General features: G+C 46.7%; 1 protein-coding gene across 1 annotated transcript in view; it reads left to right on the top strand.

Moving 5' to 3' along the window:
- Prep (prolyl endopeptidase) overlaps positions 1 to 23,060 on the top strand; it is a 115,146-nt gene that overhangs the window by 27,838 nt on the left and 64,248 nt on the right. Inside the window, exons 3-6 of the mRNA XM_076552356.1 lie at positions 3,628 to 3,761; positions 5,376 to 5,506; positions 7,588 to 7,797; positions 11,463 to 11,584. Of these exons, the coding sequence (XP_076408471.1) occupies positions 3,628 to 3,761; positions 5,376 to 5,506; positions 7,588 to 7,797; positions 11,463 to 11,584 (597 nt within the window). The remainder of the gene's footprint in view (positions 1 to 3,627; positions 3,762 to 5,375; positions 5,507 to 7,587; positions 7,798 to 11,462; positions 11,585 to 23,060) is intronic.

Below are 23,060 nucleotides of genomic sequence, written 5' to 3'. Positions count from 1 at the left end.
TGTGGCTGGGCCTTGAGCAGCCGCCCTGGTCTGTGCCTGGGCCTTGAGCAGCAGCCCTGGTCTGTGGCTGGGCCTTGAGCAGCAGCCCTGGTCTGTGGCTGGGCCTTGAGCAGCAGCCCTGGTCTGTGGCTGGGCCTTGAGCAGCAGCCCTGGTCTGTGGCTGGGCCTTGAGCAGCAGCCCTGGTCTGTGGCTGGGCCTTGAGCAGCCGCCTTCCTTTACTGTGCGCCCTCTGGGCGTTTTTGGAGCTGAACACCGCCCAACTCTAGGGCTTGTTTTGTGTCTGTCCCCAGTAGAATGTGTGCCCTGCCATGGCAGAGATTTTGCCTCAGTTCTGTCACCTTTGCCTTCACAACGCCAAGATCTATGTTAGTACAGGCTAGACCCCAAGGAAAGCCACGTGGATGGCAGAAAATCTCACAGGGGGCTCAGGCTACTCATCCCTTCTTCATCTCTCCATCCAGTGTGTGTGTCACTCTCTGTTGTTAGTATAAAGCAGTCCGGTCTCAACTATATTGCTAATATAGTCAGTATATAATATGTATCACGTACATACTATAAATTCATATAATATAGTCAAGAATAATAAACTGCTGAGTCAACCTGACGCGTGACTTTACCAAGTGTCTTTAACACAACTCTTTGGTCTTTGAAGCAGGCATGGTGTTCCATAATAAAATTAGGTCACACTCTTGGACACTCATCTCCAAACTGCTGCTGCTGTGTGGATTATACAAAAGCAACAGTTTCCTCCTTCACACTCTCAGTGTGACCAGATGGGGTCAGCAAGCTGCAGTGCCCCATAGTAATGTTTTAGTCACCACAGTCCCCATCTCCAGGTCACTCTTTCCTTCCCTCGTGCCTTTCCTCCCCTTTCTTCTCCTTCCCCTTCCCTCTCCTCCTCCTCTTTTCTTTCCTTGAAGACCCGGGGTCTCAAATGCTAGGCAAGTGCTCTACCAGTGAGCCACGCCCACTATCCCTCTACCCCAACCCTTTAAAAACATCAAAGCTCTAGGAAATGGGCAGCTGCCCAGTGGGTAAAGTCTTCCCACACAACCATGAGTCCAGGTTTCCAGCACCTGTATAAAAAGCAAGGCATGGCAGCACACCCCAGGAATCCCACCCAGCGCTGGTGAGGCAGAGCTGATTGACAAGCGCCAGGTTCAGTGTGAGACTCTGACTTCCAAAAATGAGGTGGAGAACAATTGAGGAAGACACACAGTGTTGATCTCTGACCTCTACACACACGTGGTTGTGTGCCAGAACTTTTCCTGGGGAGATGCAACATTCATGTCTACTCCCAACAGACCAGAGTATGGACAGCACCAAAGTCCAACCTGGTGAACCATGAGTTTTATTGGGGTCACCTACAGGAGCAGAAATGACTCAAAGACAACTTCATCACCAAAGCAGTTCACAAAGCTGGAAACCTGGAGCACACCATGCAGCCTGCAGATAGCTCAGCAGGTTAGAGCGTGTCTTTTCCAGGTGCCCAGTTGAGCTCAACCTCTTCCAAGCAGCTGGGCTGGTTTCTGCTTCTTTGGGGCAGCTGGTCTGGCCTAGGAATCTCTGCAGCCCAGCTTGTCCTGAGTCTTGGCAGCTGGGTTCTTCTGAGATTTCTTTGCAGCTTGGCTCTGCTTACTCTGGAAGGGAGGGGTTTAGTGAACCTGGTCAGTTTCAGGGACTTCCTGAAGAGTTTTTGAGTTTATCTTCCTGTTGAAAGAGCTTTCCTGAAGGTTGGAATGTTTTAATGTAGGAGGAAACTGTTCTACAACACATACATGTAATACATGTACACACACATAGAGATGCGCGCGCGCGCACGCGCACACACACACACAAATACAAATACACAAATACTTTTCTTAGCTGAACTTCCAAAAGCAGAGCAGGGCAAAACCAGTCTTTTTTGAACAGGGTCTGATTGTGTAGCCTAGAGTTTGCCATCCATAGCAATAAACACCTGAGAGTCATATTTTGAGGGACTCGGTTTTGTTTGAATTACGTTTCTTAAATTATGAAAACCTCGTCAGTCTCTATATTCATATGCAGTGTTCTTCTCCTCTGAAGTCATTAACATGAATGGGTTTTGGCACTGCTTCTCCCGGCATGGGATCTCAGCAGGGAGAACCCAGACTTCTCTCTCCACTTAGAATAGCACTTGGTGCCTGCATGGGCCCCGATTGCTTCAGCTGCATCCAGAAATGGAGTGGAGGTGATGCTGTATTGTGCTATCTAGTATATCACGTCCTCGGTTATTTCCTGGCCTCCCCCTGGCTGCTTATCTATCTGTAGACATCTGATGAAACCCACTGAATATAGTTCCAGCGCAGTTACACCTGCTTCATTTCTAACACGCAGACAAGATTTTCACAGTGTCTAAACCGCTAGAGAAATGAAGACAGGAGAGGGTAATGGGGGTCAGTGACTAGCTCACAGTGCATTGTAGGCAGTTTTGAAGAAGCCACGGTGAAACCCAATGTCCTGTACAATCAGTGTATGCTAGCTAAGGTCTGTAACTGCATTATAGGATAAACCGAGAGCAAGAATGAGGCCGTTCTCCTGCCTTCAGCCCGGGGTCTCCTGACTTCCACTGGGCCCCTTCCTTCCTTTATAGACTATGATTGTTGACATTCTTACTCAGTGCCACTTCCATTTTTCTCTAAATAGTTTCCAGCTGCACATTTTAGTGACACTCTCTGATTGGAACTGACATGGTGGTAGGTTTTAAATAATATGAGAAAGCAAAGTCATTGAAATAGTGCCTGGGTATTGTCTCCCGGCTTTGACCTGGGGGCTTGGAGCTGGACCCCTTGGGACTTTGTAAGTAAATATACGTTATTCATAGGATATGATGGAGCTGTATGATACAGTGTTTTTGTTAAGGGCGTAGATTCAGAAGCCAGCTCCACACCCTAGCTGTATAATGTTGGATAGCTTTTCAAACCTCTTCAAGACTCAGCTTTCTTATATTATGTAAAGTTGGCCTCGTGAAAGAATCTTCTCGGTCTGGAGACATGGCTCAGTAGGCCGAAGTGCTTGTTGTCTCCAAGACTAGTGACCCGAGTTCCATCCCCAGGACCCATATGACACAAAAACATCTTCTGTTGTCCTCTGACCTCCGCACAGATGCTGTGGGATGAATAAGAATAACACAGACGGGGGTGGGGGGGGTGCAGAGAGGGAGAGAGGGAGATAGGATAAAGGAATCTTCTCTAAAGATGAGGCTCTAATGAGGTAATACTTGCCCTGTATGCATTTGAGTTGGTACTATGTAAGAGTCAGTTGTTAATTATCAATGGAAAGTTATATTTTGTTTTGGTTTTTGTAGCCCATGCCAGTCTGGAAATACCAATATAGCGCAGTACACACACACACACACACACACACACACACACACACACACATTCTCAGTCTCTCTCTCTGTCTCTCTCTCTGTCTCTCTCTCTGTCTCTCTCTCTGTCTCTCTCTCTGTCTCTCTCTCTCTCTCTCTCTCTCTCTCTCTCTCTCTCTCTCTCGTCACTGGTCCTCCTGCCTCAGCCTCCTGACTGAGTTATAGGCATAGCCATCACACCTTCATAGCTGTGCTTCTGCTGACATACGCCTTTTGTCCTTTTTGTTCACGGCAGGCTTTCGTGGAGGCCCAGAACAAGATCACAGTGCCGTTTCTCGAGCAGTGTCCGATCAGAGGCTTGTACAAGGAGAGGATGACTGAGCTGTACGACTACCCCAAGTACAGCTGCCACTTCAAGAAGGGAAAGCGGTGTGTGAGCTTGCCTACGCTCGCTTTCTTTGTGCTCTCCAGCTTGATGTTTCCTTTTTAAAATGTGTGTGTGTGTGTGTGTGTGTGTGTGTGTGTGTGTGTGTGTTATATGTGTATACATTGGTGTGGGGGGGTGTGCATACACCAGAGATTGACATTAGGTTTCTTCCTCTATTGCTTTTCACCCTTCTTCTTCTCTCCCCCTACTCCCCCCCCCCCCATCAAGACAGGGTCTCTCTACATAGCTCTGACTGTCCTGGAATTCACTGTGTTGACAAAACTCACAGAGAACTGTCTGCCTCTGCATCCTGAGTGCTGGGAGTAAAGGCGTGCACCACAATTCCCTGCTTCTACCCTACTTTTGGAGACAGGGCCCCTCCCAGAACCTGGAGCGTATGGTGCTGGGTTATGACATGAACCACGGTGCCTAGAATTTTATGTCAGTGTTGATTCCAGCCCAGGTCTTCATGCAGTAAGCGCTTTACCTGCTGACCTGTCCCTAAGGCTCCCGAGTACTTAAAGGGCCAAGTACAGGTCAGGTGTGGTGGCTCACACCTTTAATCCCAGCGCTTGGGAGACAGGCCAGCGGATCTCTGTGAGTTCCAGGCCAGCCATGGCTACAGAGTGAGACTGTGTCTCAAACAATGAAGTACACATTGAACTAGCTTACCAGTTTATAAAAGGAAGCAATTGTTGTGTTTGAGCATGAGAGTAATTTTCGTACTGCTAAGTGCTGTTCATATTTATAAAATAGCAGTTACGACGTTTGGCAGTGATGCGGCCTGTGAAAGTGGATTATGGGGCCTCTTCATTCCCGTGGTTAGTTGGTGAGCCTGTGATTCATAAGCGACGGGGTAGATTTGTTTCCTCTAGTATCTTTGGCTTGCGGTACTTGAGAACATTTTATTATGTGCACTTTTTTCTCTCCAAGAATGGGCCGGAAAGTGGAGCCTATGAATTTAGCCCTCCTGTTCATCTCTTTTTCGAATCCACTTGATAATAATCACACCATCACACGTTTACTCTGGAATTTCTCAGGCCCTCCCCACCTCACACAGATACCAGCAAAGTAGGGTCAGTGTGCCAAACCCTGCCTACCACCTGTTTTCCTGAGTCTAACTGGAGCACAGTCCTGCCGTTTGCTTGGCTGTTTGTTGAGCGTGGTGACTTCGTGGCCCACGGAGCCTGAATGCACACGCTCCTCTCTGCAGAAGCGCGATGACCTTCACACTGGCAGCCAGCCAGGCTGTGGAAGCAGACCAGAACTTTACAGTAGAAAGTCTGCTTTCTTCCCCATTTAGAAGCAATAGTCCCTGCTTTATTTAACTGTCAGTGTTATTTTTGGCAAATTGGTCTTTATTTGTCTCTGGCTGACATACCAAAGTACAATAAATTATTTGCACACAGAAAGAAAGCAGTTCAAGTAACACAGTGTCAAGTGGGATGCCGGAGGGACTTCCATCTCCTCCTCCTGTCCCTGCTGATGGCAGGTTTTTCTTGGTTGCAGCTGTTCCTTTCTGTGTGTGGTCTTGTGAAATTTGCTTCTTCGTGTGTTTGATTCTTCTCCACAAATAGAAAATACCACAGCTAAATATAGGGAATTTCTGTCCCCAGGTATTTTTATTTTTACAATACAGGTTTGCAGAACCAGCGTGTACTGTATGTGCAAGACTCCCTAGAGGGGGAAGCCAGGGTGTTCCTCGACCCCAACACCCTGTCGGATGACGGCACAGTAGCTCTCCGAGGTAAGTGCTGCACGCCGGGCCCTCGGGAGGCCTGGGAGCGCTGAAGTCTTGAGATTCCGAGCAGGGTGTGGACCATATTGTAGAACAGATGCACACACAGTATTAGGAAAGCTAACTTTGCACACTATCTTTAGAATGCATGAATAGTCACACTCATCTTTCTCACTCCGATGGCATGAAACAGAACTGGGGAATAAGTCACACTAGACCCAAATTGACTTCTGGGATGTTGAAGTGTCATAACATCCCATCACATCTGAGACGCATCTGACTACAACCACTTAAGCCTTCTTGCAGGAAACTTCAGCTGTGCAAGGAGTGCTGCAGCTGTAAATGGGGGGCAGATCAGAGTATTAAAACCTAGGCAGTCGACAGTTTGTTAGAATTAAAAGCAAAAACTCTCAGTCTCGTGGAATTGAATCACCTGGTACCCTGACCTGGAGTTGCTGCCATATGGCCTAAGTGCATCCTCGGTGCTCCTCTGCATTAACTCTGCTTCCAGTGTACCCTCCGTAGGTCACTGAGAAGATAAGCCTCGGTTGTGCTATGAGTGAAGTTTTAGGATGAGGTTATTCTCCAGTTCTGTGGTTTAGTAATTACATGGTTAAATTACCTCTTAACGTGTTCCTAATGAAGGGGCTCAGCCTCTCTCCTGTACTGTCCGTTGGTCTGTGCTAAATAAAGCACAGCGCATTTTGGCTCTCTAGAACTATGAGTTGGAACAGTGATGTCTGCTACTCAGTAGGAGGGGAATGACAGATCCATTTCAGTGGACCCATACAAAGACCTTTATGCAGCCATTTCTAGCTGTGCCTCAGATACTTGATGGTCCTCTTCTCCACTCCCAAATAGGCTCAGTGTGTAAGTGTTTTGGAAGTCAGGTACCAGCTATCTTGATAAGAGTATATTAGTATTTCCATGAGTTAGCCTGTGCTTTAGAATTAATTTAATGCTATGGTTCCAAGGTAGTCATGTGTCCTGTATAAGAGTCCACGTAGTTTTCACCAAGGTCTGTCTTGCATCCCATCCAGGAGGGTTGTGTCCTAATACCATTCACCCCAGTGATACGGTGTGTTGATTTCTTTAGGTGTCCACTGAAAACAAGGTGAATTAAGCCTGAGACCTGGCATATGATTCCTTACATATACTTTTAATCAAAATAATGCTTTTTTAAATTTTTTCCTGAAAAATTTCAATAAGCATGGTAGCAGATTTTAAAGTAATTTCCTACTAATTGAAGTTGCATGGTAATAATTGAGCCTCCTATAAATTTTAGATCCCCCATACAATTTAGCACGCTTCCCAGGAAATCACTGGTATCTGAATCTTACTCTACTAGGATAGCTTGATAACATAACTATAACAACCAACATAAAACGTGACTGTTTATCAAGAAGCTCTCACAGGATGGGAGCATTGTTGGGTCCCCAAGGACTTGGCCATGACATGGGAATCTGCAGACGGGTACGTTTTGTTTCTTTTGGAATGTGCACACCAGGATCCTTCCTTGCAAACCCTCAGGCTGTCTTTACCTGGGCCTGTGATGTCATGGTGTGGATATTAATCTTCGAGTGCCAGTAATGCCCCGAAAATGAGGCTGTAAGAAGTGATCTCAAATGCTTTGGAGTTCATCCCAAAAGTTACTTAATGGCTACAGTTTAATTCTATTACATGCTATGTATCATAATTCAGTCATTACTATAAAAGCAGATTTCCCCTACTTACTCCCTTTAGAGTATGAATAAAATATGCTGCGTGTCCCAGGTGAGCTCTGCTTTTAACCGAGCTACCCATTGAATTATAAACATTTCAGAATGAGAGCATCTTAATGGCCATATAATCCAAGGCTTCATCCTGTCAAGGAAGAAAGTATGACCTAAGGAGGTTAAGGGACCATGTCATTATAATTGTAATTCCTTCGAAACCTCAGCTGAGCCCAGGTTGGCTCACTACTAACTCCCTGTTTCCTCCTTTGCCACGGTTGGTCTCCCTGCTGTTTCAGGCAGCGTTGACAGTGGGTGACGACAGTGAGCGAGATGAAGAGTGGTGTGCCACATGTGACTGTCTCCTGTGCCCCATAGGTTATGCCTTCAGTGAAGACGGTGAATATTTTGCCTATGGGCTGAGTGCCAGTGGCTCAGACTGGGTGACGATCAAGTTCATGAAAGTCGATGGTGCCAAGGAGCTTCCCGATGTGCTGGAGAGAGTCAAGTTCACCTGCATGGCCTGGACCCACGATGGGAAGGGGATGTTCTACAACTCATACCCACAGCAGGACGGGAAGAGCGATGGTATGTGAGCGTTCAGTGAAGCACGGTGTACAAGACTGGGACTTCCTGTGATGGAAGAGGAGGCGGAATTGATTGACACTGCTTGGTGTACCGGACACAGCCAACGTTTTCACATTGCAGCACAGTGTTGCTGCCCACAAATGCATGCACTCCAGTTATCACACATTTTTTAAACATCTCACAATGTTCACTGTTTTATGTTTGGCTCCATTCATCGACTGCATGTGGCCCACGGGTGGTCATTGGCAGCCTTGAGGCTGAGGATGGGTTAGTCATTGTGATTGGTTTGAGAGAGGGGCCTGTGTCTCCCAGCTGTAATTTCCTAGGTTGGTTGGTTTGTTTGGTGCGGTGTATAAAAGCCTCTCAGACTAAGATGGAGGGCTTTATGATTGACATAAGCAGTTCATATCGTGCGTTCCTACCAGCGTTCCCTAAAAAGTGAGTGTCCTTAAGGATTATAAAGTGTGTTTTACATTTTGGTGTGATTGTTCACTGCCCTGATAGCTAAGTACATTTTCACAGTGAGAAAATAAAGTTTAGTCTCACAGTATTCAAAATCAGCAAATATATGTGAATTGCTTTGTGGTGAAAGGCAGCTGATACCTAACATTTTAAATTAATGAGCATTAGTTCACAGCAGAATTAAAAGGTGCACACATCCTTGGTGTCTTCACCAGGGTGAGGGATAATTAGCACCTTATAATTAACTAATCTGCAGTAACACATCATCATTCATCACCTAGAGTCTGTACTTTACATTTCTTTTTTTTTGTTTGTTTGTTTTGTTTTTCAAACAGTCTTTTCTCTGTGTAACCCTGACTGTCCTCAAACTAGATACAGTCTGTTGGCCAAGCTGGCCTCGAACTCACAGAGATCCCCCTGCCTCTGCCTCCCAGGTGCTGGGATTAAAGGCGTGCACCAAGCCTGGCTTAGGTTTCCTCCTGATGGTGTACACCCTGGCACTTGGACTAACAGTTAGGACACGTCCCCATTGCAGAGTCATGGAGCTGATTTTCATTGCCTTGAAAGTATTTTGTGCTCCACCTAGTCCCCTCCCTTCCTTGGTGCCTGGCGGCCCCCGACCCTTTTTCCTTCTCTTCAGACAGGGTCTCACTGTGTTACCCAAACTGGCCTTGAACTTTCTGTCTTAGCGTCTCAGGTACAGGGGACAGGCACCATTGGCCTTTTCTGTCTGTTTTACTTCTGTAGGTGATGTAGCCTCTTCAGATTGGCTCCTGTTGTTATATTTCATGCCTTCCTTCCTTCCTTCCTTCCTTCCTTCCTTCCTTCCTTCCTTCCTTCCTTCCTTCCTTCCTCCTTCCTCCCTCCCTCCCCCCTCTCTTTCTCTTTCTTCCTCTCTTTCTTTCTTTCTTTCTTTCTTTCTTTCTTTCTTTCTTTCTTTCTTTCTTTCTTTCTTCTTTTTTTTTTTTTTGGTTTTTCGGTTTTTTGAAACAGGATTACACTGTGTAGTCCTGGCTGTCCTGGAACTCAGGCTGGCCTCGAACTCAGAGATCTGCCTGCCTCCCAAATGCTGGGACTAAAGGCATATGTACGCCACCATGCCCAGCTGGCTCTTTCCTTTTTAGTGAGGAATAACATCCTATTGTTTGTCATATTTATCCATTCAGTGACTGAGGGGAATGGGGTGTTTGCTTGTTTTAGCAATTACGGACTAAGTTGCTATCATGGATAGATTTCCGTGTGGACTTTGGTGACCCTTATGATGAATTCTAAGCAGTACAGTTGCCAGATCTTAGGGCGAGAAACCTCCAGAACCATCCTCCAATGCATTCCCAAAGAGTGAGGGTTCCTGGCTGCCTGCCAGTGTCTGAGAGCTCAGGGTCAGGTAGCTCCGAGTTACATTTTGTTACAGTTTTTTTTGGGGATGACATGATGTGGAGCCCTTATTCACAGCTTACTGACTATTTGTCTCTGACCTATTATTTGATTGGCTTTAGTTTTCTCATTTCTGAACCTTACTAGTCCTTTGCACGTTTTACTTAACAGCCCTCTGTCAGACTGGTATTTTGCAGAGATTTTGTCCCAGTCTCGGACTTTTCACTCTTCCAGTAGAATTTTGGCCAAGTTAAGTTTTTAATTTTAATGGTCAAGTTTATCAGTGACCTTTATTGTTACATCTAAAAAGTGACCTCTGCTCCAAGGCCACCTACGTTTCTCCTACTTTATCTTACAGGAATTTTATAGTTCAGTGTTTTCTATTTTGGTCTATGATCTTCTTTGGGTTAATTTTTGTGAGGAATGTAAAGTTTATATCTAGGTTTGCTTTTTTCTCCTTGTACCATTTGGTGAAAAGTTAGTATTTATCACTTTCCTTTGATTGTTTATTAAAGATCAACAGATTGTATTTATGTGGGTCTACTTCTGGGCTGTTAATTCTGTTGCTAAACTTTTTGTTTGCCACATATCAAGAATTCTGTAGCATTTTTTCATTATTTTTAGGTTATAATTCAAAGTAATGGTGTCATCATGGCACTTTCATGTTTTTGTTGTTATACTTTGTTCTTATCCCCCTCTCCTCCTCTCCAGCTAATCCCTTCTTCCTCCATTTAGTTTCCTTTTCTGTTTCTGCTAGGGTATTCCGCTGCCCTCTATCCATGCCTACCCCCTCTCATCCCCCCAAGTCTTTTATTTTAAAACAAAGCCTTGCAGTGCAGACCTGGCTAAACTTCAGGCTGGCTCCAGCGGCTCTGCCCTGGGGTGCTGGGATGACAAGTCCCCAGCTCATCCCAGAGGGCAGCACTGACGTTAGACAGCATCGGTCCTCCGCCTTCGTCCTTGGCCTTCAGTGTTCCCAGTTATTTTGACTCCTTATGATCATCCACAAAAACTTGAGAATCTGTGTTCATGTCCCAGTTTGGGTTCTGTTGCTGTGATAAAGACCATGACCAAAAGCAATCTGGGGAGGAGAGGGTTTATTTCCTCTTACATTTCCAGGTAGTATTCATCACTGAGGGAAGTCAGGGCAGGAACTCAGGGCAGGAGCTGATGCAGAGACCATGGAGGAGTGCTGCTTACTGGCTTGCTCCTCATGACTTGCTCAGTTTGCTTTCTTGTATACCCCAGGACCGCCTACCCAGGGGTGGCACTGCCCACAGTGGGCTGGGCCCTCTCACATCAATCATCAGCCGAGAAAATGTCTTCATCACATGGCCTGTAGGCATTTGTGCAATTGAGGTTCCTCTCTCCAGATAACTCCAGATTGTGTCAAGGTGAACAAAAAGCAAACAAAACCACCAGGACAGTCCCAATCCACAGATTAACGTACTGGAATCCTGGCATTGTCTCTATGGGTCAGGTCGAGAGGATCTGACGTGTTGGTGACACTGAGCCTTCCTCTCCATGAGTGCGGAGTATCTCTGTGTATTAGTTATTTTATTTCTTTGGGATGGTTCATAATTTTCCTTGTATAGATCTTGTGTATACTTCGTTAGATTTACAGTGAGTTCTTTCATTTTGCTGGTTGCTATGGTAACAATCCCACATTTGTTGCTGGTGTGTAGGAACATGACTGACTTGTTTGTTAACCTTGCGTCCTTCAATCATATACTCAACCTTTGAAATGTTCTTAGCATTGTGTGATGGACGTAGTGGAGATTGTCTTGAAACTGCCAATTGCATTTCAGTAAACATGTTTTATTCTTCAGGGACAGAGACTTCCACCAATCTCCACCAGAAGCTCTGCTACCACGTCTTGGGGACAGATCAGTCCGAAGATATTTTGTGTGCTGAGTTCCCTGATGAGCCCAAGTGGATGGGGGGAGCCGAGGTATTGTATGCTGTGAAAGTCCATCCTCAGAGACCTTGTCATGGTGCATGTGTAAATATTCCTGTTATATGGTAGTAGATGTCCCATAGATGGTAGTTGTACAAGAACGAGTGTTTTTAAAATACTGCTATTCAAATTGACTAATAACAACGAAGATTGCAAATCTTCTGTTTTTTCAACATTAAAATCTTTTATTATTTTATTCTTCTTACATATATTATATACCAACTGCAGTTCCCCCCACTACTCCCAGTATCTGCCCCCTACCTCCCCTCCCCTCCAGATCTACCTCATCTTGCCTCCCCTCAAGACAGGCTTCCCAGAGCATCAACCAAACATGGCATAATGTGCTACAATAATACCAGGCGCATACATACCATCATATCAAGCCTGGATAAGGTGACCCAGTAGGAGGAAAAGAGTCCCACAAACAGGGAAAAGAGAGATACCCCCACTTCTATTGTTAGGAACCCCACAAGAACTAGTTACTCAGCCGTAACATATATGCAGAGGACCTAGGTTAGAACCTACAGGCTCCCTGATCTCTGTGAGCCCCTATGAGTCCTAGTTGGTTGGTTCTGTAGGCTGTGTTCTCTAGGTGTCCCTGACCCCTCTGGTTCCTCTGATCCTTCCTCGCCTACCCCTGTTGGACTCCTTGAACTCTGCCCAGTGTTCAGCTGTGGGACTCTGCATCTGCTCCCGTTAGTTGCTGGATAAAGTCTCCCTGGTCTCTTCGATGACGACTCCATTAGGCTCTGGTCCCAGAACACTCTGCAGGCAGGACATACTGTAGGGCGAAGGTTTTGTGGCTGGGTTGGTATTCCAGTCCTCACTTGAGGCCTTGCCTGGTGACAGAAAATGGCTGGTCCAGGCTCTGTGTTCCCCCATCACAAGGGGTCTTTGCTAGGATTACTCTTGTAGATTCTGTGGAGTTTCCATTGCACTAGGTTTCCACCTTGCCCTCCAAGTGCCCCCCCAGTTCTAGTCATTTCTCTCAGTACCCTCCCCCCTTGACCCCTCATGTTCCCAACTCCACCTGCCCCCAGGCCACCTTTGAAATCCATTTCCCCTTTCCAGGGAGATCTGTCTGTCCTCCCTTGAGATCTGTCTGTCCTCACTTGAGGAAATCTGTCTGTCCTCCCTTGAGGAGATCTGTCTGTCCTCCCTTGAGGAAATCTGTCTGTCCTCCCTTGAGCCCTCCTTGTTACTTAGCTTCTTTGGATCTGTCGATTCTGGCATGATTATCCTTTACTTTATGGCTAATATCCACCTATAAGTGATTACATACCATGTTATTCTTTTTGGGTCTGGGTTACCTCACTCAGGTAATTTTTTTTCTAGTTCCATCCATTTGTCAGCTAATTTCATGATGTATTTGTTTTTAACAGCTGAGTAGTATTCCATTGTGTATATGCACCACATTTTCTTTATCCAATCCTCAGTTGAGGGGCATCTAGGCTGTTTCCAGTTTCTGGCTATTACAAATAGTGCTGCTGTGAGCATAGTTGTCCTTGTGGTATGGTAGAGTCCTTTGGGTATATGCGCGGGAGTGGTGTAGCTGGGTCTTGAGGTAGGTCGATTCCCAGTTTTCTGAGAAACCTCCATTTTGCTTTCCAAAGTGGCTGTACGAGTTTGTATTTCCATCAGCAGTGGAGGAGTGTTCCCCTTGCTCCACATCCTCTCCAGCATAAGCTGTCACTTGTGTTTTTGATCATAGCCATTCTGATAGGTATAAGATGGGATCTCAAATTCATTTTTATTTGCATTTCCCTGATGGCTAAGGATCAACATAAAAATCTTAATAAAAGCACACAATGCTTATGGTTATATGTGTAAAAGTAGATGATGATGTGGGGAACAGCGTGAACATTTGAGATCAGCACCATAGTCTTCTAAATTGTGTCCTGCTGCCTCAGGCGGGAATGTGAGAGTCTCTTCCATATGCTTTCTTCATTCATATTATGTTTTCTCATTAGGCATCTTTTAGACATTTTCCCACTTTATAAATATTCATACATTCCTTGCAGGGGGTGGGGGGGCATCCTAACAGTAATTTCTGAGGTGCAGTGCTCTTGAAACAGGTGGCCATGTTGTATTCTGTGGCCTTGAGAGTGTTCTGTGAAGAAACTTAGGAGTCTGTAAACTAAGGAAAGTGTATTGTTAAAGGAAAGGGAACTCTTCGTGTCCTATTGAGGGTGGGATGTAAGATCCCACTGTGCGTAAGAACCCACCAGAGACATGTTAGCACACCGAGGAACTTCTCTTATCTGAAAGGCAAGTAGGACTTCAGCTGGAAAGGAAAATCTTAAATTTAAAACTGCTGTTTCTAAGTCTGGTTCAAGGACAGAAGACAGTGGTGGTGTCTTGTCCGTGTGTCTTCACGTGTGGTGTTTTCAGTTGGTCTTATTATCTAGATCAGGAGTCAGCACATCCCTGCCCCTGGGCGAACGCAGCCTGCTTTTGTAGATGTTCCCAGAGCCCAGTCATGCCAACAGCGTTAGCATGCACTTTTCTTGTGCTTTTCTCTGCCCTAACTCCTCACCACACCAGCTTTTCCCGTGGTTCCTGCTGTCATTTTTCGTCCAGGTTAGCTTCCTGCTGCATGGTTCCCTGGGTGCTTATTTACAAATAGTACACACTTTCACCTTTCGCTGAGTAAAAACAGTTGGGAGATTATGTTATCAAAAATTAAAATGTTAAGTCTTATGTATTTCTCTTTACCTTTTGGACAGGAGTATTAATGAGGGAAACTTAAAATTGTATATTTAATATTCAAATTTTGTTCCCTCTGGCTTTTTCATAAAATAGAAGACTTGACCTCCTAGAGAACTTGTAAATGTTGGAAGTAATAATTTCATTGCAGCAGAACATTTTGGCTTTTGCTTTTTGTTTTGGGATGGTCTTGTGTAGCCCAGGCTAGCCTTGAACTCACTTTATAGCTGAGGATGAACCTAACTTTATGAGCTTGCTGGTTCTCACTCCAGAGTGCTTGGTGGATAGGTGTCTGCCTCTACGCCAGGCTTCTGTGGTGTTTGGGATCAAACCCAGGGCTTCGTGCATGCATGTGTGACTGTTCTGTGTTCCTCTATGGCTGCTCCTCCACTTCGTGTGTGTGTGTGTGTGTGTGTGTGTGTGTGTGTGTGTGTGTGTGTGTGTGTGTGTGTGTGTGTGTGACTGTTCTGTGTTCCTCTATGGCTGCTCCTCCACTTCCTGTGTGTGTGTGTGTGTGTGTGTGTGTGTGTGTGTGTGTGTGTGTGTGTGTGTGTGACTGTTCTGTGTTCCTCTGTGGCTGTTCCCCCACTTCCTGTGTGTGACGGTTCTGTGTTCCTCTGTGGCTGTTCCCCCACTTCCTGTGTGTGTGACTGTTCTGTGTTCCTCTGTGGCTGTTCCTCTGCTTCCTGTCTCTGTAAATGTGACTGTTCTGTGTTCCTCTGTGTCCTTTTGTGATTAGCACGTGACACTCACCTGGTCCTCGAGGATCATGCATATTGAAGACTTCTATTTTGTTTTGAAGCTGAACAAGATTTCACTGTCTGTATGTACATTTTTCTTTATTCATTCATGCAGGGACACCTGGGGGCCCTCCTGTAGTATTACCATGATGCCGCTATGAGCAACTAACATTTACAAATAGGAAGAATCTCGTGTATACATTTAGCTAAGCAAACAAAAAGAAAGGCAATTTTAAGAACTTGAGGGAATCCTGTCATTTTTCAGTCAGCTGACTATGTTAGTCCAGTGTTTAACCCGGTCCGGACCACAGTGTTGAGGAGGAGGTGGCTGCCTCATCCTAGACAGCATCAAGTACTGCACAGGTGCATGCGCAGACCATGGCCAGAACTCCTGCTGGCCGGCTGGATGAAGTCCTCAGCTGTTCACACCCTTAGAAGCACCGTGCAGCTTGCCTCTCCCATCAGAAAGAAAGAGGCCACACAAAATAGCAAAGACCACTTCAAGAATGGCAATGAATGACAGGTGCTTGTCTGCTGCATAGAAGTAGTAGCTTGAAATAAGTCAATAAACAAGCGGACATCAGAGTCCTCTCTTTCCTGTCCCAAGGCTCTGAGAACCTGTGGGTGCAGGGTTTACCAGTGTCTCGGTGGTCTGGGGAGCTTGTTGGCTGAGAAGACAACTTCTGGGTGTGAGAGAAGTGGGGGTACAACGTTCATGCTTGGGGGTGAGGTTGGAGAAATGCTGTAGGGCAGGCTGGAGGTGGCCCCATCCTGCTCCCTGTGGTCTGCTGTTGGAGAGTGTGACTTAGCCTTCCATCCTGTTCTGACGCCTCTGACCTTTCTGCTTGGACAGGTCCCTCTCACCTCAGACTTAACAGAAGTTCACTTTATAGTCTAGGTTCGACTCCATGAGTGACCACCTTCCTTCACTGGTTCTGCCTTGGCCTCTCTGTACGGGTCGTTTTCACCTTGAGCAGGAAGAATTAGTGGATTCTAGGAAAGGAGTACCTTGAGCGTCTGGCTGCGGCGTTTGGGTGGTGGTCACTAAAGTCCGTTGCAGTCCGAGCTGGAACCTGATCTCTCTGCTGTCTTCTGTCCCGGCTCCCCTGGGTGTCAGGCGGGGCTGGGAAGGTGTGCCTCTCCTCTAGTTTCTTCAGCAGCCACAGAGGAAAGAATCAGAGAAGGGGGTAAGGTATGCCGTGTCCAGAGCCATTTGCTGGGTTGGTGTGACTTGGCTGCTCGGCTGTAACATGTGTCCAGGTGCCAGCTTCCCAGTGGCACCCCTCTGTCGCTAGGTGCCCTTCGTTCTGGGGCCTCTGTGCTGTTGTCCGTGGCTAACCACTGCCCCCTCCTGCCAAGCTTCTGTTTCTCCCTGGGGTGTTTTTGTGAGGTCCACACCTCCACCCCTTTGAGCAGGGAATCGTCCAAGATGACTGAGATCAGCAGTGCCTCCTGGCCCACCCCTGTGGATCACTCTGCCCCTCAGGCTGTGATCACCACTGCCTCCTCACCTGCTTTCCAGGAACCCTCCTGTGCGTCTCACACTGCAGTGCTTGGGGACCCTTCCTGGGCCCCTGGGGCACAGCACAAGAAAACAGCTGTGGTTTGACTAGATGGGAAGAGGTCAGCTCTTAGTGTGCATGATGAAGTGTATGTGAGGGGACACAGTGGAGGAGAGGTTGTTGTGTTTTAGGTTAGCTCGGACCTCCTCACCAAAAACTTTATTATTTTGAAGTCATTTGTGAGCATTTCAGGTTGAGACAACAACCAAAACCCAGATAAACAAAAATTCCCCTGAATTCAAATGTGCTGAGGCGGGGTGCCCAGCAGGGGGTGCTGCAGAGCCAAGATTGCGGAAATGCACAGAGTGAGGATTCTGAGTCCTAACTCTGTTGCACCTTATTCTTGAAAGGTTTTTTTTTTTTTTTTGGCAATCCAAAATCTTAATATTTATCACATATAGCCATAAGCAATTTTTATATATTGGCTTGTGATCCCTAATAATTCAAAAATACACACTTGAATACACAATTACACGTTACACATATATTCGTGTGGGAAATTCACATGAAACATGGAGTCTGCTTTGTGTTGGCCTACTACTCCTGGGCATGTAGCCTGCCCTGGAGTGTGGTTGGTATACTTCTGATGGTGATCTGAATCATACTGGTCCCCCGTAGGCTTATATATTTTAATGCTTGGTCCCCAGTTAGTGGAACTATTTGAGAAGGATTAGGAGGTGTGGCCTTGTTAGAGGGGTGTGTCACTGGGGGCGACACCAGGCCAGTGGCCCTCTGCCATGCTTGTGGATCTGATGTAAGCTCTCGGCTCCTGCTCCAGTGCCGTGCCCACCCGCCTGCCTGCTGTCCCCCTTTCCCGTGATGGGTCATGGACTCACCCTCTGACACTGTAAGCAAGCCCTTAATTAAATGCTTGCTTTCTTTTATAAATTGCTTTGGGCCTGGTGTCTCTTCACAGCAATAGGGCAGTATGTACGACATCCAGTGTCGCTCCAGTAGAGAAGCTGGCTTTCCCCTCCCCAGGAGGTATCATTTGCAATAGCTGCTTGGTGGGAATTCTGTCCACTGCCCCTTCTTCAGGCTAGGGTTGCTTTAACCTGTGCAGGTCTTGTGTGCTGTCACGGTCTGTGCAAGTTCACGTGTGCATCACCCTGCTGTGCCGTTCACCACCGCAGGCTCGAACAATCTTTCTGCCTTTTTCCTCTCCTTTCCTTTTCTTTCTTGAGAGAGAGAGAGATCAAGGACATGAAGTTGGTGGGTTGGGAGGTGGGGGGAAGGACCCAGGAGGAGTTGGGGGAGGGCAAAGAATATGATCAAAGTATATTAAATGAAAAAGTTTGAATAAAAATAGTAAATGTTTAAATTAATCTTGATAATTTTAACATCTATTTTGATCATATCTACCTACTGCTTACTCCCACATCTTTCCCCCACCTGCCTGCCCCCTCCCAATTGCATGTACTTTTTTTTTTTTTAAATAGCTCACTGATTAGATTTTATCGCCCACTCATTCATGGGTGTGGCACCCACTGTTCACCCGAGTGTGGTCAGCCCGCTAGGGTACATCCTGAAGGAAAAGTGGCTTTCTGTCCCTTGGAAGCTGTCGGTGTCCGTAGCTCCTCAGGTAGGGATGGCGGCTTGATTCTGTGCAGGTTCTGTGCCGCCGTGAGTGGTTGGGCACGTCAGTCCTGCCGTGTCCAGAAGGCACTGTTTGGGTCCAGTCCTCCACTACCCTCTCCTGCAGCGGTCCCTGAGCCTCGGGGAGGGCTGTGATATAGACGTTCATCTGTGTCTGTGCACTCCACTGAACTTAGGCTTTGGACTTTGATTGTTGACTTTTTGCATTAACCATCGTCCACTGTACAGTAAACAAAACAAACAAACAAACAAAAAAACCCTGTCTCTGATGAGGTCTGAGAGCTGCACTAATCTGTGGGTATAGAGGTAGGCAGTTTGACTATGTCCATTTACCAAGGTAACAGTTGTAGGCTCTCTTGTGGGTCCTCTGAGTTCCCCAACCATTGGTTCTTTAGAGTGTCAGGCTTGCATTTCCTCCTGAGGAGTGAACCTTAAATTCAGTCAGAAAGCAGTTGGTTACCCGTAGCATTCTTGGTACTGTTGCAGCCATGGCACGTCTTGCCATCTTGTTGACGTAGCCCAGGGTGCATTGCTGGGTAAGATTGTTGAGGGCTTCTGCACCCAGCACCCCCTCCACTGCACAGCACCTCCCAGGCACCATGCTGACTACAAGGGGAAATCTCTGCAGGGGGACTGGGAAGACAGAAGGGCTCACACACCAAACTGGAGATTTACATGTGGGCAAGCAAAAGGCCATGCTGTCCCTTACAGAGCCGCTGCTGCTGGGAATGCTGTTCCCTAATGGAGGTTCAGTCCCCTCCTGAAGTGCTCGGGCCTGATGTCCCCAGATGTAATATCTATATACACTTAATGAAACACTTTAGCAATGAGACCCGGTCTGGTTTGCCTTTCTGCTGCTATAATAAACACCAGGACCCAGACCAACCTGGGGAAGGAAAGGGTGTGTTTCCTCTCCTTGGTCATCAAGAGGGCAGAAACTCAAGCAGGAACCTGGGCACAAACCTTGGAGAAATGGCTTCCTGGCTGCTCTCAGGCTCACACTCAGCTCCCTTTCTCCACCGCTCAGGCCCTCCTGCCCTGGGATGGTACCACCACAGTAGGCGGGGCTCGCATACATCAGTTAGCAGTCAAGAAAATGGCCCACAGTTTGCCCGCAGGCCAGGCTGATAGAGGCAGTTCACTTAAGGTTCCCTTTCCGAGGTGTGTCAAGTTGATAGCCAGGACGAGACCTCACAGGACCCAAGTTGACAGTGTTCTGTAGCACACGCGTAGCTGAAAGTCACTGTGCCTGTAAGTTGACTGCAAACTGTCGCTGGAGCTCAGGTGGGGGATTTTTCTATTTGTGGTGTCGTAACATCAACATCCCAACATACGTTTGCACAGTACATGGGTGGAGGTCGAGAACAACTATCAGGAGTTAGTTCATGTTGTCCATTATGGCCGTGGTTCTCACCCTTGCTGATGCTGCGACCCTTTGATACAGTTCCTCATGTTGTGGTGACCCCCGCCCCCCGCAATACAATTATTTCATTGCTAATTCATAACTGTAATGAATCGAAATGTGATATCTGATAGGCAGGGTATCTGATGGGTCACAGCCCACATGTTGAGAACCACTGCAGTATGGGTGCTGGGGACCCAACTCCGCTTGTCAGACGGGCTCAGCTAGCATCTTCATCTAGGGAGCCGTCTCGCCAGCTCAGACTTTGGATTTTTAAACTAGAGATGATCGACCTGTATAGCTATTGGAGGGCTGGATGACCACTTTCTCCAGTTCATGTTATCCCTCAGTAAGGGCGGAAGGAAAACAATGACAGATTCTTGAATAACCAAGCTTGTCTATCAGGAAAGAAAAAAATAGACGGATTAGAATGAAGTGGCTACACAGTCAGGAGCTGTATTGTGTTATCTTGAATAGTGTTTGTTTGTTTATCAACATTCTCCTCCCCCATTCTACCTTGTCAGGCAAATCAACCAGTGTTTGCAGAGACTCAGGTTTTCCTCGGTGTGGTATTGTACTGTCTGGGGGATACCGGCTGGTCTGACGGGACTGCCTGCTAGGAATGTGTAGGTTACTCATACACACCTGTGTGCATGACTGCTTATCCGCCCACACTGCCTCTCACACCATCCATGAATCCTATCCGAAAGCTCATCATTTGCATGTAGTTTGGCATTTAAACGTTTTCCTTAATTAAGTGTTGGAAACATACTCAATATCAAAGTGGTGTTATGATTCAAAGCTGTTATAAAAGGAATCCAATAAATGTAAAGATTGCTGCTGTGAGAGGCACATAGTAACTCTGAAAGCTGTTGAAATCCATTCCCTTCCTCCTGATAGCCTCCAGTTTCAGGTGTCAGAGCTCTCCTCACACCTTTACACACACGGGTCTCCTGTGACAGACGGAAGAAAATAACTGTCGTTACCTTGAAAAAATGCCCGTAGACATGAATTAAATGCCCTCTTTTATCTAAGTAGATAATATTGAGATTTTATGACGTGTTTGGGTGCCAACACAGCCTGTGTGAGTTCAGAAACTACACCGTAGCTGGAGTTCTCTGATTAATCTGTGATGAATGTTACATTGTGTGTCCAGAAGTGGGATTTTTGTCCTGTTGTGTGATGGTAATGTAGATTTTTTTTTTAGATAAATGATCATGAGATTAAAATGATAACCATTTTTCTGTTAATTTCTCCCTTTACTGTGAGATGCATGAGGAAAGGCTTGCTCATTTAGGTCATTTGGGAAACCCAGCTACCCTGACTGTGACCCCGTTAAGACTGATGATAGCTGACTTCATCAGCTTTAGATTTTCTTGATGCTAGTAGTCAAATTCATGCAGATTTATTTTTAAAAACACACGAATGCCCCATCATGCAGACAGAGCGTGTTAGTAGTGGTTGATGTCTCTATTTCACAGTCAAATGATCTTACGTCAGGGCTGCTGTTCTCTGAACAAGAGCGGCTTGACTGAGTCTCTGGGTTTGACTGAATGTCCTTCCTCCCCTACATGAGGCATTAATTGAAAACTGTTTGTCAGTAGATGCCTCTGGTAGATGCTGATCTCTTTTAATGCAGTTTGTTTTCAGTTTGGGAGTTCGCTGGGGCCATTGTATGTGCTAGGCTGCTTCATTGTGTGTGTATTGGACCAGTTTTCGGCACCCTAACAAAATAAATTGTGAGAGACCAGCTGTAATTGTCTGAACAGTGTGTCTCGTAGGTTGTCTAGGTAACCTTCGCCAGCCACGCTCTAGTGTGATACCACGGTGTGCACAATTAAGTTGGTTAATTGGCTGTTGTGGTTTTTAATGACACTGTAACTCCAGACCTTCTGCCCTGGTTTTTGATGAACATAAACAAACTTGGCAATGGTAGCAGCCACTTGTGAAGGTTTCTCTGGCGAGCATAAAGTGTGCCAAAGTAGGAAGCCACAAAGCGTGGAGGGAGGGGCTTTCCCCCACCCCGTTGAGCCCTGTCCTGAGGAATGTTTGACTGGTATCCTGATGGCTGGACATGAGAGGTTGGGAGCTTGTGACCCAGCAGACTCACAACATTTAGTCACCTTGAGTGTGTGCTTTATTAGCAGCAGAGCTGACATCTTAGTTCTCTACCTGCCGCCTCTTGTTTCCAGAACCCAGGGAAAAGTGACTGTTTGGATGCCTGGGCACAAGACCTGTGGCCATGGGCTTTCCTGTTACACATATTTTTAGGGTGCTGCCCATGTCTGGCATGCTGCCAGATATTAGATCCTGGAGAATCAAACTGACGTAGAAACTTGTGTCCCGGAAGTTTAGTGGGCATGCTTTCTAACCCTCTGCCGTGCTGGGGGGTGGTGACAGCGGGGGGAGCGAGCTTTGGAAGCACTAATAGGTCATAACCGCCCATTCAGAGAGCTCTCCACCAAGCTAGCCCCTCAGCCTCGCTATAACTGGGGAAGAGGAGTCGGTGTCAGGACCTTTATAACCTGCACTAGCAGGTAGTCTATGGGGACGAACCCGAGAGGATGCATGGCCTTGATGGGGCCGGCTTTCTTCGTCTTGAGGGTGAGTCCTGGAGATGAGAGCCATCTGTTCCAGCATCCATCACAGAATGGGCTGAGTGCTTTATCCTAGAGGGTGGCATCTGCCTGCCCTGAGATGGACACTGAGAACGAGCACGTCGCATACAGCCTGTGTGCACGCGAGACAGTTCTCTGGTAGATGGTCCCTGGTGCTTAGACTAGCATAAGCAGTTGGATGGATGGAAAGTTTCAACCACCGGACTCCTTAGGAATCAGGGACATCTTTCCCCAAAGCATTCTGGGAGCTACCTTCTTCACAACTCCCTCCATTAGTTGCTTCTCTCTGGCTGTCATACTTTGTACATCATGTTGCTCGTGTTCAACAGTGTGGATCAGTCTTATTTGTGTCTGTCCATCACTCTGTCCGTCTCAAGCGTTGTGAGCTCTCGAAAGTCCCGTCCTGGTTTTCTGTGTATTCTAGGGTTGAGTTCAGTGGCAGCCACTGGATAGCCCATCAATAGTATTGATTGAGTAAACAAACACATCCTCCGCCCCAGCTCCCCTGAGTGGCTGACTGTGTCTGGCGATTTGTCTTTGGGAAAGAAAATGGAAAGCTGGCTAAAACCTGGATGATCCTACTGAAACCGGCCTGTCTACCCTCATCCACTCTGAGAAAGGAATATACTTTATTATCAAAAGGTTTGGTTTGTGAATCTCACTGTGGCACCTCACTCCAGGATCCCCATCTTGTTGGTAATATATCCAGGTAACTATAACCAAAGCAAGCCGAGCCTTTTCTCCATTGCTGAGGACTGTAGTGTTAATCCATCTCAGGGTACTAACAACTGAGAAAACCCCGACCAGAGAAAGGAGCCAGGAAACAGGGCGTTCCCTAAGCCTGGA

The sequence above is a fragment of the Peromyscus maniculatus genome, chromosome 16 (assembly GCF_049852395.1).
Source record: "Peromyscus maniculatus bairdii isolate BWxNUB_F1_BW_parent chromosome 16, HU_Pman_BW_mat_3.1, whole genome shotgun sequence".
Classification (NCBI taxonomy): domain Eukaryota; kingdom Metazoa; phylum Chordata; class Mammalia; order Rodentia; family Cricetidae; genus Peromyscus; species Peromyscus maniculatus.
The sequence above is the reverse complement of the archived record's forward strand: the minus strand, read 5'-3'. Positions and strand labels throughout refer to the sequence as shown.